Genomic DNA, 16,011 nt, shown 5'->3' on the forward strand with positions numbered 1-16,011 from the left:
TTGATCACTTTTCAGTGCTGCCTTGCCCGTGGGACTACAAGTACCAGTAGGCTGTCCAGTACCATGCAAGGACGACGGCTGGGCGATTATCAAGGTAGACTCCTCTGTGCCTGGGCAAGGTACAGGCCTATCCAGACCATCCCTTTGCTCAGCCCCCAGAGATTGTACCTCTGCCCACTTCACAGCACTGTTGGTGACCCCCAACAATGAAAATGCATCATTATTATCATTATTATTATACAGTATTTATATAGCGCCAACAGTTCACTCAGCACTGTACATTACAATGGGAGACAATAAATGAGACAGTCTATAACAATACAATGCAATACACGAGGGTTTTGAGGACCCTGCTCCTTGGAGATTGGCTTACAATCTAGGAGGGAGGGGATAGTGGTACGGGAGGAATAGCTGTGGGGGATGGAGTGGTAGGAAGAATGGAGGAGATCGGCAGTTAGCAGAGGGCGGGGTAGGCTTCCCTGAAGAGGTGGGTTTTCAGGGTGTGCCTAAAGGAGAGGAGAGTAGGTGATAGTCGGATGGATTGTGATAGGGAGTTCCAGAGGATGGGTGAGGCCCTGGAGAAGTCCTGGAGGCGGGCTGGGGGAAATACTAGGAGCTCAGTTTTGGAAAGGTTCAGTTTGAGGAAGTGGAGTGACATCCAATCCAATATGTCGTTCAGTAGGCTAGTGATTCAGGTGGAGACTGAAGGGGTGAGGCGAGGGGTCGAGAGATAGATTTGCATGTCATCGGCATAGAGGTGGTAGTTGAAGCCGTGAGAGTGTATGAGTTGGCCAAGGGAGGAGGTGTAGATGGAGAAGAGAAGGGGCCCGAGGACAGAGCCTTGAGGGACCCCAACAGAGAGGGGGAGTGAGGGGGAGGTGGTAGCGTTATAGGTAGCACTGAAGGAGCGTTGTGAAAGGTAGGACAAGAGCCAGGAGAGATCGGAGTCTCTGAGGCTAAGAGAGTGTAGTTTTTTGAGGAGGAGGGGGTGGTCGACTGTCGAAAGCCGCAGAGAGGTCGAGGAGTAGGAGCACTTAATAGTGGCTATTAGCTTTGGCGGTTAGCAGGTCGTTGGTGAGTTTGAGTAAGGCAGTTTCGGTGGAGTGTAGGGGATGGAAGCCAGACTGTAGGGGATCGAGGAGGTTGTTGTCATTGAGGTGGGAGCTTAGGCGATTATAGACTAAGCGCTCAAGGAGTTTGGATGTAAATGGCAGCAGGGAAATGGGTCTAAGGTTGTTAAGGTCGGTGGGGTCCAGGGAGGGCTTTTTAAGTATGGGAGAGATGTGCGTGTGCTTCAGAGGGGAGGGGAATGCGCCAGAAGAGAGGGAGATATTAAAGATGTGGGTGAGGGAGCGTAGGATGGAGGAGGAGGGAGATTGTAGGAGTTGTGAGGGGACAGGGTCGAGGGGGCAGGTGATGAAGCGGGCTTCAGAGAAGACCTTAGTGACTTCCTCAGTGGTAGTAAGGTCGAAGGAGTGGAGTGTTGAGGGGGCTTCAGTGTGAGGGATGTTAGGTGGGGTGGAGGTCTGGACAGTGGTGAGGTCGAGGGGTGTTGAGGGGGTTTCCATGTGAGGAGTGATAGGTGGGGTGAAAGTCTGAGCAGGAGCGATGTCCCTGCGAATTGTGTCAATCTTGTTTTTTAAGTGATTGGCAATCTCGTGGGCGGTGAGTGAGGTACTGGGTGGAGTTAGGGGCGGAGAGAGTAGAGAGTTGAAAGTAGAGAAGAGCCAGCGAGGACTGGAGGAGAGGGTATTGATGAGGGTCAGAAAGTAGGCTTGCTTGGCAGCATGGAGGGAGGAAGTGTAGGTGTGAAAGGCAGATTTATATCATGTGAACGCTAGTTGGGATCTGGTTTTGCGCCCTAGTCGCTCCAGCGCACTACTGCGTCGCTTGAGAGTTTTGGTATGATCAGTCTGCCAGGGCTGAAGCGGACAGGGTCTAATGCTTCGCATGGTTAGAGGCGCTAGTGAGTCTAGAGCGGTTGACAGCGAGTTGTTATAGGTAGTAGTGGCCAGGTCGGGGCAGGACAGGGGAAGGATACTGTCGTAAAGTTGATCAGCTGCAGAGTGGAAGGGGGCAGAGTTCAGGTTGCGGAGGTTTCGGCTGGTGATAGTTAGACATTTGGAGGGGTAGGTGTTTGAGGATGAGGAGACGGAGAAGGTAATAAGGTTGTGGTCAGAGAGAGGGAAGGGGGTGTTAGTGAGGTTGTGGGGAGTGCAGAGATGAGAGAAGACAAGGTCCAGGATGTTCCCGTCGGAGTGGGTGGTGGATTGTATACACTGTGCGAGTGCAAAAGAGGAGGTTAGGTGGAGGAGTTGGGATGTAGCTGGGTTATTGATGTTGACAGGGATGTTGAAGTCTCCAAGGATGATGGTGGGTAGCTCGGAAGAGAGAAAGAAGGGTAGCCAGGCGGAGAAGTCGTTGAGAAAGCAGGACACGGGTCCAGGAGGCCAGTAGATTACAGCATTCCTCAGGGGGGTTGGAGAGAATAGTCGGATGCAGTGGGCCTCAAAGGAGAAGGATAGAGAGGGGGGGTTTGGGAGGACTTGGAAGGTGCTCAGCGGTGACAGGAGCATACCAAACGGACCACCTTTTCGACCATCATGACCATCATCAACATTATCAATGTCATCATCATCGTCATCATTATCATTATCAACAGCTAAGTTTATAATATCAGTATCACATGAGTTCATTACCTCCCCATGCAAGGGGATTTCTTCCTCTCCAGCTAATGGAGAATCCTGTAACCCCACTCAATTCCCAGCCCCCTCCCTCTGTCCATCTACAGGTTGCCCAGACATTACCCCAACATCTGCACACAGTACCTTGGCATGTCCAGAGAGTTCCAGTGGGGCCTTCAGGGTATTCTTGGCAGGGGCATAATAGGACACAAGAGTACCCAAATCGGCACCCAACAAAACAGGTGTGGGAATTTCATCCGAGACCCCTACTCCCTCATCCCCCTTCCCGCACCCCAATTAATGAATACCTTTGCACAGGGTATGCGTGAACGGGTTCCCCCAACTCCAGTGAGGGTAAGGAACTTTCCTGGGATGAGGTTCCTTGGCTCAATCACCTCTGGCCGGATCAAGGTGACTTCTGCCTCGGTGTCACGAAAACCAGTTACAGACCGGTTGCCCACAGTGACTGGCTGCAAGTTGGCGGGGTTACCCGCATCTTCCTGCGGACAAACAGCACGGAAGAAGAGTTGCTGGCTGGCTGGCCAGGTGATGTCATATGCTTCTGCTCAGGACACTGCGTCCTGAGATGTCTGGATTTCCCAGGTGTAACATCTGGGGTTGTCAGGCATGGCTTGGTTTCAAGTACTGCAGGTGTTGGGTGAGGGGGAGCTTGACTCACCGGCGTAGGAGGGGTTGCTATGCGTGATTTCCCTCCTTTCCAGCCATCTGCACCGCCTCTCTCTCTCAGCCGCTGCCTGGCGTTCTGCTCTCTCAGCCGCTCTCTCAGCCTGGCGGTCAAGGAACTGCAAGTATGCAATAGGATCTGTCTCCATGATGCGTTTCAGGGCTTCCTGCATCAGAGGACAGTCTCTGCTGGTTACAGGCATTCCGGTCCTGGCCTGCTCAGGCTGTGGTGTGAAGATAACATGCTGTGGTACTCCAGTGTCAGTCTCTGTATGCCCATCCTGCGAGGCCGTCTCTGAGCCACTGGGATCGAAGGTAGTGGGAACCCCTTCATGGTCAAATTCCCCTGAGTTCTGGTCTGCTCGGCTATCATGCTCCTGCAGGTCACGAATCAAATCTTCACGAGTTTTGCGACCGACGTCCATTCCACGTGAGGTTTATTCCGTACTCAAATCACTTTTGTTCATTTTCCTGTATTCTGCGTCACCAGGCATAATTGCAAGCAAAGATAGAATAGAAAGTAGAAAAAGGAAGGAGGTGTTGCTTTATGTCTCTCTATATAACAAAGGTTACAATCCTTCAGTGCAGAGCTAATTCCTAACAATGCACTGAAGCTCTAACGCAAATTATCCCACGTACGCTGCCAGTCAAAATGTGACTATCGCGGCGTCAGACCCCAGCCCTTCTCACCAAACTCGTGACCAAAGGACTAGCCAATCTAAAACCGCGCTGTCACATGCGTAACAATGCCATGCCCACCTCCACCCTGCACAAATATTTTCCAGCTAATGGACCACAACCTGTGTGCCGGCAGCCTGGGAGCGATTGTTTCTGGGTCAAATTAATTACGCTATTAACCCTTCACACTGCCAGCACCTTCTTTTTGTACCGAGAGGAAACTCGGCAATATTAGCAATAACACTATGATGTTTGCATAAGTGTCGGTATACCCCTGTCACCGCTGGCAGCGATATACCGAAGTTTAAAATACACACACAGTAGCGCTCTTCAGAGGTAGGGGTTCTTTAGTTTGAATTAAAGAGCTTTAGAAACAGTTCAACACTTTCAGAAAGTAAGATTTATTACTAAAAGGTCAAAAGGGTGCAATAAAAATATTTACAGAAAAAGATGTAGCCAATATATATAAATAAATATAGAGAACAATAACACAGCAAAGAGATAACAGAAAGGAATTTAGATAGATAAAGTACTTGCCAAAAGCCTTGGGGTAAGCAGTTTTCAAGTTCAGAGCAAAAGGGCCGTCTCCCAGAGTTGGTTCCGATGTTACAAGGGAAAAACTTCAACTTAGCTCAACTCAGCTTAGCTCAGCTTCAAGCATCACAACCTTTATCTAGGAACTCAGCAGGGTGTCTCCCTGAAGCAGAGAACCAATTGCCTCATTTGGGTGGGTGTGGCAGGCGGAGACCCAAGCTATGACCAAAAATCCCTCCTAGCTTATATTATGGTTCATAATTTACCCTGGATACATATAACATTCTATCCTTGAGTAGATTAATGCGCATAATCTTCTGCTGAATGTCTACATATGAAATATGAGATACTTGCTTGGAAGGTTAAGGAAATATAATTTTCTGCTCTCCTGTATATGCCAGCTAGGGGGTGTAATATACCAGGCGACTTGTCTTAAAGTGAGCTGTCCGAATATGTGCTCCATGTTTATATAATTATGTCCTATTTGAAGATATAAAATTATATGGAAAAGTGAGTTTTTAAATGTAAGTCTGTTTTTACGACTACCTGGAATGTCTTTGAGGCTCCGTGAGGGCTTGGTTTATAGTCTTACGATATCCCAGATTGCGAAGCTAACTGGCATCTAGGCAACAGCTCGGCTGGGGTTTTATAGCCATGATGCCCTCCCAATGAGTTTGCTGCCTGTGATCTCTGTCATCATCCAGACCACATGTCACTCAACAGAGAGGGAGGGGGGATATCTGAGGAATCTGATTTGGGGGAGAGAGATACAAAATGGAGGGGTTTGGAGCAAAATGGATGACCGCATCCATCTGTGTGCATGATTGCTACAGATGGATCCAGTATTCCAGGCCGCTATTAGACACATGAGGTCTTCGAGATAGAGCATCTGCATCTCGGTTTCCCACTCCTATACAGTACTTCAGGCTGAATTTGAATTCAAACAAAGTGGCCAACCTGTAACATCCAGCTTGGCTGTAGTCAGGAGGTAGGTCAGAGGGTTGTTATCAGTCTTGACCATGAATGTTGCCCCATAGTTGCCCCATACAGGTAGTCTCTGAATTTAATAACAGCAGCCCACTTCAGGGATAGGAACTCCAACTTATGCGTAGGGTGATTCTTCTCAGATGGCGTGAGACTTCAACTCGGGTAAGCTATGGGATGTAGCTTCCTTTCTAGCTCTTGGTACGGAATCCCCCAATCCATCTCAGCTGGCATCAACATGAAGTTTTTAAGGTTTGGAGGGATAAGCGTATGCCAGGACTGGGGCCTCTGTGAGGTTTCTCTTGAGATGATGACAAGCTCTCTTGTACTGTGGGTTCATTGACTCTGGATGTGACTTTCTAGTCCCCCATTTTACTTGGTTCCCCCAATTCTGCCCATCATCTTCATCCATATAATTCAGCAACAACTCATTGAGGGGTCTTGCAATTTTTGTGAAGTTCCCCATAAATCTTTGGTAATTGGAACAGAACCCCAAGAAACATCTCAGCTCCATGACATTTCTTGGCCAAGGCCATGAGGTGACAGCCTCCAGTTTCTTAGGATCAGTTGCCACTCCTTTGGCCGAGACCAGGAATGTCCCAGGTATGTGACTGAAGTGTGATAGAACTGAAAAGATAGCTTCAGTCCTTCTGCTTGAAGTCTTTGGATGACCTTCTCCAGCCTTGCCTCTTGTTCCTCTAGCGTTCTACCAAAGATGATGATATCATCCAGGTACACTGGAACTTCTAGCAAATTCATGTCTCCCACTCTATTCTGCAGCAGCATCTGGAAAGGGTCCAGAACACCTGATAGTCATTGTGGCATTCCATTGAACTCGAAGAACTCCAGGGGGCTTATGAAAACTGTTTTCTCTTGATCATCAGGGTGCATCAAGATCTGGTAATACCCACTCTTCAAGTCCAGGATACTGAACCATTTTCCTCCAGACAAACATTGAAGGGCATCTTCTATGCAAAGAGTATTGTACTGATCAGGAAATGTTCTTCGGTTCAGCATTCTATAGTCAATGCACATCTGAAGGGACCCATTTTTCTTCTGCACAACCACTATAGGAGAGGTGTAAGGACTTCTAGACTCTCTGATAATTCCAGACTTCTTCAATTTAGCCAGCTGCTCACTGAGGTACTCCAGATCATATCACTCAAAGGTATCCTTCTGGCTCTTTCCTGGAAAGACTTATCTTCACTCAATCAGATTCGGTGTTGAGTGCTCTTGGCTCAGCCCACATCAAAGTCTATCTTCAAAAACATTTTTTCCCATCTGGACAGCTGCTTCCTAACCCTAGCTTCCCATTCGGGAGTTAGAGCAAGATTTTGTAAGCAAGACTCTCCTCCTGGGCTTTCACTTGTTGCTCTCTTCACCAAATCATCCAATATCACTGTGGTGGCTAAGCTTTCAACCTAACAGGGCAGTCAGTGATGTTCCGCACACTGACTGGAACTCTTCCTCCATTCCGTGACTCTTGTGGGCACTATTTCTGGAATCTGCTCTATCCCTGTTTTCACTCCCCAAGAATCAGTTTCAAGGACGACAAAGGGTCTGGGATGGTCAAAGGACAGTTTGACAGTGGATTTTATACAAACTACTTCCCCAGGCTGCAACACTCTCTCCTTGGTATCCAGTCTCCAGAGTTTTCCCACCTTCTCCATTGGTGTCCATTGTCCCATTGTATCATTTGAAAGGTCTTTTTTTAGCTGGGTGTGTACCTTCTCTGCTGTTGAATCCTCTTTCAAATCCAGTAGGGTGATCTCCTTACTAGGCCAGTGTTCATTTTGGTGAGAAAAGAGTTCTGTCTCTCACCTGGGGGATGAGGGTACATGACTGCCAGAGTGTCAAATGTCTGTTTTCACCACCAGTGAAGGGCCAAAGGTCATTTTGATGGGAATGTACCCATCATACAGGAACTTTTGAGTGCCGATGTAACAAATTTCCTATTCCTTCAATTTTCAAAGAGGAATATGCCTCAATTATTTCTCATAGAAGTCTCTGTACAGCAGTGCTACTTGGGCTCCAGTATCTAGTAAGGTCTTGGTGTAGACACCAGGGGCGGACTGACCATTTGGAAACTCAGGCACTGCCTGGAGTCAGTAGGGGGCCCCTGAGATGCTCCTGGTACCTTTTTCATAGGATTTTTTGAGTTTGGTCAAGGACACAGGGGCCCCATGATCCCCTATTGCCCGGGGGCCCTATGAGTTGTCAGTCCGCCCCTGGTAGACACCCTCCACTTGTACCGAAACAATGGGGGATGGACCTACAAATTTTTCTGAAAAATCATTCTGCCTAGATTTGACTGCTTGGACCCTAGTTGGTTTTTATGATTGCTGAGTAGATCTAGAGCCTACACTCTTTCTTGATACACCAGTTGACCTAGGTTTGACTGGTTGGGCCCCAGTTGGTCTCCATGGCTGTTGATGGAATTTAGCAGCAACTCTGGGAGGAGGTGGTGCATTGACTCTCTTTGTCTTTCTTCCTAACTCTGGTGGGTTAGGACTACGTGCTAACAGGGGGCTTAAAAAAATGTCCAGGGGATTTTGCTTTTGGAGCTCTCATTCTTCTCGGCTCTTTTGTAGTTTTACCCTTTTTGTTTGTTAAGAAAAGCTTTTGTAAGGCCTCAGCTAATAGTTCCTTTCTAGCTTCCGTCTTTGAACATCAGGCCTTTAAAGTGTCTGGGCTCCCCGCATCTGAAACATCTCTTTTTCTCAGTCACTTGCATCTCCATCACTTGCAACAAGGCTTGCTGTTATGTGATTCTGAGTTTGGGCAGCATGGGTCAACAGCTGTTTGTAGGACTCACTAACAGTCTTTGTGGTAGACAAGCTTGAGTGTCCTTCCTTGTCTGTCTCCAAATCACTGTTCTCATCAGAGAAGTAACTCTCCAACTGAGCTGCATGAGTGGATTCTCTTTCTTTAACCCCAACTTAGTCAATTCCTTCTGCTCTTCATTCTTCTCCTCTAATTTCATCCTCTCTTGCTTCTTTCACCAGCTCTGGGTAGGTGGGGAGTGCACGGGACCCCTTGAGCAAGAGCTTCAAAACAACTGGGTGATTCAGATGTGCTCTTAGCAGAACCTGGTCTAGCCAAGTTTTGTCCACATCTCCGGGGTCTATGCCCTTTTTCAGAATGATTTGGTGCAATATTTTATCTACTCATGAGATATACTCAGTCTTTCACCCCTCCGTTGATGGGTATGTTCAAACTTGTACAGGAGATCTGGATGTTTCTCCACCCGCCCAAACACAGGCCTCAATGTAGTTCATTGCTACACAGTCCCGCTTCACCATCTGCAGGCTGAGAATCACTTCCACTGTTGGGCCCTTGAGACTGTGAAGAGTCATTGCCTTTTCACAGATCACTCTTCTACAGCCTGATTTGCCTGGTCCATCCAGGTCTGAAACTCCTCTTCTCCTATAGGGGTTGGAACTTGCCCAAAGAATAAACACAGTTTCCTGTACCTTTTTGGTTGGCCAAGACTGAGCTGTTCTTCACTAAATTCCCAACCAGTTTACTCAAGTCAGGGTAGGAAGAGGCCCGGGAGTCTGTATCAATCAACTCTGAATTTTTCCAGGCTGGCCTGTGGGCACCCCTCTGTCAAGTCTATGGTTGATTGCAACTGGACCACTCAAGCATCCACCCCTTCAGCTAAACTTTTCTTCTCCCCAGAAGCAGGCGGGTATAGTCTCTTGCCAATCTAACACTCGGGTGCAGTCCAGCGTAAGCTCCACTCTCACATGCAGAATGTATGCCCTTTGGCACTAGAGCTCTCACCTACTTTCGGACTTGCCTATCATCCCATTCACAGGACCTCAATTACTACACACATTTGAACATGGGCTCTTGCTCTTGGCCCCATATGGCTGCGGCAGCTGAATCTATAGCAAACTCACTCCTTGACTCATAGTCTGGCTTACTAGGGCTGGTATAAGAGGACATCCTGGATGAGCCTCCAAATGTGGTGGTACCCCTGTTTGAGCCGCTAGACGAGGCTTGTCCTCTTGTGCCGACCCTGTAAACTTCCCAGCCCTTCTGACACTCTAGGTTCTGACATATTGAATGCCCCTTGACATGATCAGCAGGCACAATTTAAATTTTAACACTGCAGGTATTGTATTAATAAAGACAAACAGTAGGTTCAGAATGACAATCAATCAGTACTTGAAACAACCTCTAGTTCTGTTTGAAATGAACACCAAATAAACAGATAATATCAGAGAAAAATTAAGCAATCAGGGACAGGTGAATTTAAATGTGTGTCATGCAATAGCCATACTGAGCAATTGGGGTAAAAGCAGAAAAAGATATCAAACAAAAGAGAGAAAGTTATGGCAAAGATGACATTAGTTCAAGTGGAGGGTCCCAGCAACAGTTCAGCTTTTAGTGGTTGAACTGGATAGACTTTTGTCTTTTTCAACCAGACTAACTATGTAGCCGCCTCTGGACCAACATGACCAAATCTGGATTTATAACATAAGAAAGTGAAATCTCCTTTGGAGAGAATTCACACACCACTAATAATAATATATGGGTAGTTCAGGTTCCTAGTAAAGGGAGTATCTTCACCGGCACACTGGAGCTCAGAAATGAAGAACGAATCCATAGAGTGCTAAAGTGATCACTAAATAGATGACAGGCATAGCAAAGTAAAGGCTCCTTTAAGAAATCCAGGTTATGACGTCTTCATGCAGTCTCTCTATACTATGAATAGCAGAATGAGAGATTTTCGGCATCTGACTGCTAACTACTCCTGGCTGGCTGAAAGGGCAACCTTTGCAGAGATGATGGGTGCAATGCAGGCTCTGTGATCCAGCAGAGTAAAAGCATAGATACCACTGTTCAACAGGTAAAATGTTTTGGGCATAAAATTAGCTAATCTTACATAATTTTGGGGTGCTGAAAACGAAAATGACCCTAAAAAATGTTGATTGGCTCTAGTTTCCATGATATATTCACCCATCTAATGACGTAAGCCATTCAAAATTATGATGCAACTTCAGCTGCATATTGCGCAATTGATACTGGTGACCAATAGAAAATTGCATGTATACTGAGATGATGCAATATTAGCCTTTAATTGCATCACTTCACTGCATAAAAGCTGCAGTATCTGTAGCTGATTGTAGTTCGACAGCGTCTTTACATTTCGTTTTATGCTTATATAGGCTACTCAGTAATGCCTCGAACTTGTGTGAATAAAGCAGATAATTTCTGCTATATCTGCGGTGAAATAACTTTATCTCACAAAAAAGGAGGATAACAGGAATGATTAAGAAAGCCTACAACTTGTATTTTGGCTGCAAGATAGGAGACCAGGACAAGAGCTGGGCACCACATATATGCTGCAATTCTTGTGGGACGGCACTGGAGCAATGGTTGAATGGAAAAAAGGCATCTATGCCTTTCGCTGTGCCAATGATTTGGAGAGAGCCAACAGATCATGTTAGTAATTGTTACTTTTGTATGGTGCCTCCAATTGTAAAAGGGCTAAATAAGAAGAAAAAGTTATCTGTGCACTATCCAAATATTCCATCGGCAATACGTCCAGTTCCTCATGGAGAGGGGCTACCAATTCCTAAAGCACCAGAATCCTTCATGGTTGAGTCAAGTGAGGAAGAACCTGAAGCGTGTAGTCACGTGCAGTTGTAAGAGATAGCCCTTTCCTCGAATACAAGAGAAAAGCCAAGAGAAGCAAAACCGACACAAACTGAAGACAAAACTAGTGAGAATCCTAAGTATTAAAATGATTCAACTTATCTTATGGCTATAATTTTTCTTGGTAATCCTATGCAATATATTATGCCATTTAGGCTTTGTTATGTAGTCAATATCACTTGCTTTATATTTGTGGAAAGACATCTATCTATATAATTATTGTGCATTATGTAGTCATTACGCCTATAGTAGAAAACTTTCCGTTTACAGAAAAACTAGAGCTAATTGACAAATTTCATTGTTATATTTGAACTCAGAATGTGAAATTCATTAAGAAATGGATCCTTTTGTTTCCAAAACTGGCAAAAAATAAAAATTTGTTGAACAGTGTACTTTGTCAGCCAGCCAGATGTGTTGAAGTAAGCAATCTGTGTCAAAGTTCACAATCTTGCTCTCAGGCTGCCAAACAGGAATGATGATCAGCCTCCCCATGGTGCCCAGCATAGCTGGGATAGGCAAGACCGCGGCACCTCAAGATCCCTGTGTGTAGAACTGTGGTCCCACCACTCTGTAGATCAGGGGTCCTCAAACTTTTTAAACAGGGGGCAGTTCACTGTCCCTCAGACCATTGGAGGGCCGGACTATAGTTTAAAAAAAAAAAAAAAAACTATGAACAAATGCGGACACAGTACATGAGATGACCAGAGACTGCGGACATAGTACAGGGGATGACCAGAGACTGTGGACACAGTACAGGAGATGACCAGAGACTGCGGACATACAACGGCGGCAGGAATACTGGGCCGGCCGCTCCATAAGACACACAGACATTTCCCCCCAAGTGTGTCTTATGGAGCAGAATAGTGCCCCATCATTGGTGTCAGTGGGAGGAATAGTGCCCCATAATTGGTGTCAGTGGGAGGAATAGTGCCCCATCATTGGTGTCAGTGGGGGGAGGAATAGTGCCCCATCGTTGGTGTCAGTGGGGGGAGGAATAGTGCCCCATCGTTGGTGTCATTGTGGTGGAGGGGAATAGTGCCCCACCGTTGGTGTGGGGGGGGGGAATAGTGCCCCAACATTGGTGTTCGTGGGAGGAATAGTGCCCCATCGTTGGTGTCATTGTGGGGGGGGAATAGTGCCCCATCGTTGGTGTCATTGTGGGGGGGGGGAATAGTGCCCCATCGTTGGTGTCAGTGTGGGGGGGGGATAGTGCCCCATCGTTGGTGTCAGTGTGGGGGGGGGAATACTGCCCCATCATTGGTGTCGGTGGGAGGAATAGTGTCTCATCTTTGGTGTCAGGGGGAGGAATAGTGTCCCATCATTGGTGTCAGTGGGAATAGTGCCCCATCTTTGGTGTCAGTAGGAGGAATAGTATGTCATTGGTGTCAGTGGGGGGAGGAATAGTGCCCCATCGTTGGTGTCATTGTGATGGGGGGGAATAGTGCCCCACCGTTGGTGTGGGGGGGGGGAATAGTGCCCCAACATTGGTGTTAGTGGGAGGAATAGTGCCCCATCGTTGGTGTCATGTGGGGGGGGGGATAGTGCCCCATCGTTGGTGTCAGTGTGTGGGGGGGAATAGTGCCCCATCGTTGGTGTCAGTGTGGGGGGGGGGGGAATACTGCCCCACATTGGTGTCGGTGGGAGGAATAGTGTCCCATCATTGGTGTCAGTGGGAGGAATAGTGTCCCATAATTGGTGTCAGTGGGAATAGTGCCCCATCTTTGGTGTCAGTAGGAGGAATAGTATGTCATTGGTGTCAGTGGGGGGGATAGTGTCCCAACATTGGTGTCAGTGGGGGAAGGAATAGTGTTCCATCGGTGTCAGTGGGGGGAAGGAATAGTGTTCCATCGTTGGTGTCAGTGGGGGGTGGAATAGTGCCCCATCGTTGCTGTCAGTGGGGGGGAGGAATAGTGCCCCATCGTTGGTGTCAGTGGGAGAAATAATGCCCCATCATTAGTATCAGTGACACCAATGATGGGGCACTATTCCTCCCACTGACACCAATGACACTTAACTTGCTGACCCCTGTTCCAGCATGGTGCTGCTGCAGCCAGCATACCTGGTTGCAGCAGCAGCACCATCAGCACGGCACACTTACTTGTCAGCTGTCCTTCACTCCGGCCCTCTCCTTCACTCGATGTTCACGGGGCCACTCGGCTCTGCCTCCTCGCAGGTGATTGGCTGCCTGTGTGCCTTTCTTGAGCTACAGTTCTGGCGCCCAATCACCGGTGAGGAGGGGGAGCCGAGCGGCAGGCGTGAGGGAGTGGCCGGAGTGAATGAAGGAGCAGCGCTTCCTGGACTGGATCGTCGTGGGACTGGGACCAGAGCCAGGTAAGGTACAGCAGCCCCCTGTACTTAGTGTCCCTTCCTCGTGGAAAATATGCCCTTGCCGGTGGGCCGGATAAATGGCCTCGGCGGGCCGCATGTGGCCCGCGGGCCGTAGTTTGAGGACCCCTGCTGTAGATGATCCCGGGAGGGTGAAAGAGACCACCAGAAGCAGTTTTTTATATAGCCTCTCCCACAGTCCTTTTTGCTGGCAGCATTCTGAGGTGTGTAGTCTGAACAGGACTTAGAAAAACAGGGATGGCTGCCCACAGGACTACAAATCCCCAAGGTCCACGAAGCAGAATTCCCTTGCTCTACAGTCAGGAAGTGAGGAAAAATTGAGGAAAAGTGAGGAGTGCAGCACTAGAGGCGAACTAGTTGATCTGTGGTTCTGAGGATGGTATCCTCTGTATTCAGCTTGTAGTAGCAGGCACTTTGCTACATCTATATTCATATACCAGGTATATGGGCACACATAACTAGACATGCTATCCTACTTAAAACAAATATAATATACAAATTTATATAGGGAACCAAAATTATGTAATACGGTCAGCTAATATCTCCTTGGGCCAAACATACATAAAGTCAGCAGAATAGCTTATCTATGGGAACTCCATGAGGGTATTTATATATTTCCTCTACTGTTAGACACACCCCTGACATGTGATGTCACTTCTTCAGTAAGGTGGAAGTTAAGACTAACTAGTGGGGGCATAGACTCTGCCCCTTACCTGTGGGGTCGAGAGCGGGACCTGGCAACACCTTCCTACATGCCCTCATCCGCATCATAGCCTTTTTGCCCACCTCCCATGGTCCACCACATTCATTTGAGGGGTTATTATTATTAGACAGGATTTAGATAGCGCCAAGAGTTTGCTCAGCGTTTTACAATATAACGGGAGACAATACAGCAATGCAGTTCAGTGCAAGAGGGTTAGGAGGGCCCTGTTCTTTGGAGCTTACACTCTGAGAGGGAGGGGCTAGTGGTACAAAAGGTAATAACTGTGGGGGATGGACTGGTAGGCGGAATAGAAGATCCCATTATTAGCTGAAGGATAGGCTTCTCTGAAGAGAGGTTTTCAGTGATCGCCTAAAAGTGAGCAGAGTAGGCGATAGTCTGATAAATTGGGGTAGAGAGTTCCAGAGGATGGAGGAAGCTCTGGAGAAGTCCTGGTTTCCCCTCCTATGCAAAGCTGCCCAGAAAGGGTGACTGCCACTATAATGGTGACTGGAGGACCAATAAGGGCAAAATCCTCCCTATAACACTCTTGATCATGCCCCCACTGTTGCTGCATTTAATGTCTGCAGGCCCCAGAAAGTGGACCTGGAAGTTAAATTAATCTCTTTTAGATGATGGTGAGATTTTGGGTGAAATTTGCTTCACACTACGAAATTCTTTTGCAGAAAATTCTCAGCAGGGGGCATCTGTAAGTATGGGGGATGTTCATAATGTGGTAGTGCAAGGGGAGTTTATACCACAGGGAGCACCTCTCAAACTAGAGCTTCAAGCTGATCTGAAAATGCTTCTTTCACAAATCTCAAAGCTGGAACACTGTCATTAAAGATTCTCGGATCCCTCAAAAGATTTCTAACAAAGGACTGGGTTAATCAGATCTGATTTTAATACAGCTGTGGCCTACAAGGAAATTGAGTGTGTCTTAAATAGTATATTGCTGACTAAATAGCCACAATTTGATAGTAAATATTAATTCCACGATGATTGATGACAGGTGAGAGGTTTTTTCTACGATCTTTCTTTTAATCTTTTTTCTATGTAATGGTACTTATGTTTTTATTCCTCACATAGAGAATACAGTTACAGCTAGTCGTTTCTGATTTCTTCAATGTATTAATCAATTAAAACTGATTTTGGAAAAAGACTACATTATTAGAATGTCAGTGCTCACCTGTGACCTTAACTCTTCATGACGATGCTGAAGCTCCACTGGATCTTCCCAGGGCTGGCCATTGCTATTACTTGGTACCCATCCACTATTAAAAGCTGGTGTATATGAAGGACAGTAGTCACGAGGAAAATCCAGTCTTTTGGAAATAAGAGATGTTTGATATTATCACCCAAAATATTCAGATGATTTTATTCTATTAGAATATGCATATAAAATACTGTATTTGTGAATAAATACAGGTCCTCAATAATTCAAGATCACCTGTACTGTATGCAGAGCTGGATTAAGACAAACTGGAACCTATGCAAGTTAACACCTTTGGGCCTTCTATCTGAGCCAGCTTCCCTGTATGTTCCCTATTCTAATGATATTACAACATTCACATAAACATCCATTTTTCAATATCCCATCTTATACTTTGATGAATTGCAAGAATTCTAAATTCCAATATCACTGCCTTATATTGTAAAACCATAAGCTCTCCAACCTTTTGTACATATTTATGAACTAAGATAAATATTTCCCACCATTTTAACTCTACACCT

General features: G+C 46.7%; 1 protein-coding gene across 2 annotated transcripts in view; it reads right to left on the reverse strand.

Annotated features, from left to right (window-relative positions):
- Positions 1 to 16,011, reverse strand: part of EPS8L1 (EPS8 signaling adaptor L1) — a 604,003-nt gene that overhangs the window by 152,502 nt on the left and 435,490 nt on the right. For both annotated transcript variants that reach the window (XM_089660829.1, XM_089660835.1), the window contains exon 15: positions 15,467 to 15,602. In XM_089660829.1, coding sequence (XP_089516955.1) covers positions 15,467 to 15,602 — 136 coding nt within the window. The remainder of the gene's footprint in view (positions 1 to 15,466; positions 15,603 to 16,011) is intronic.

Source organism: Staurois parvus, unplaced genomic scaffold (genome assembly GCF_062004578.1).
Source record: "Staurois parvus isolate SC_StPar_1 unplaced genomic scaffold, SC_StPar_1.0 ptg000032l, whole genome shotgun sequence".
Classification (NCBI taxonomy): domain Eukaryota; kingdom Metazoa; phylum Chordata; class Amphibia; order Anura; family Ranidae; genus Staurois; species Staurois parvus.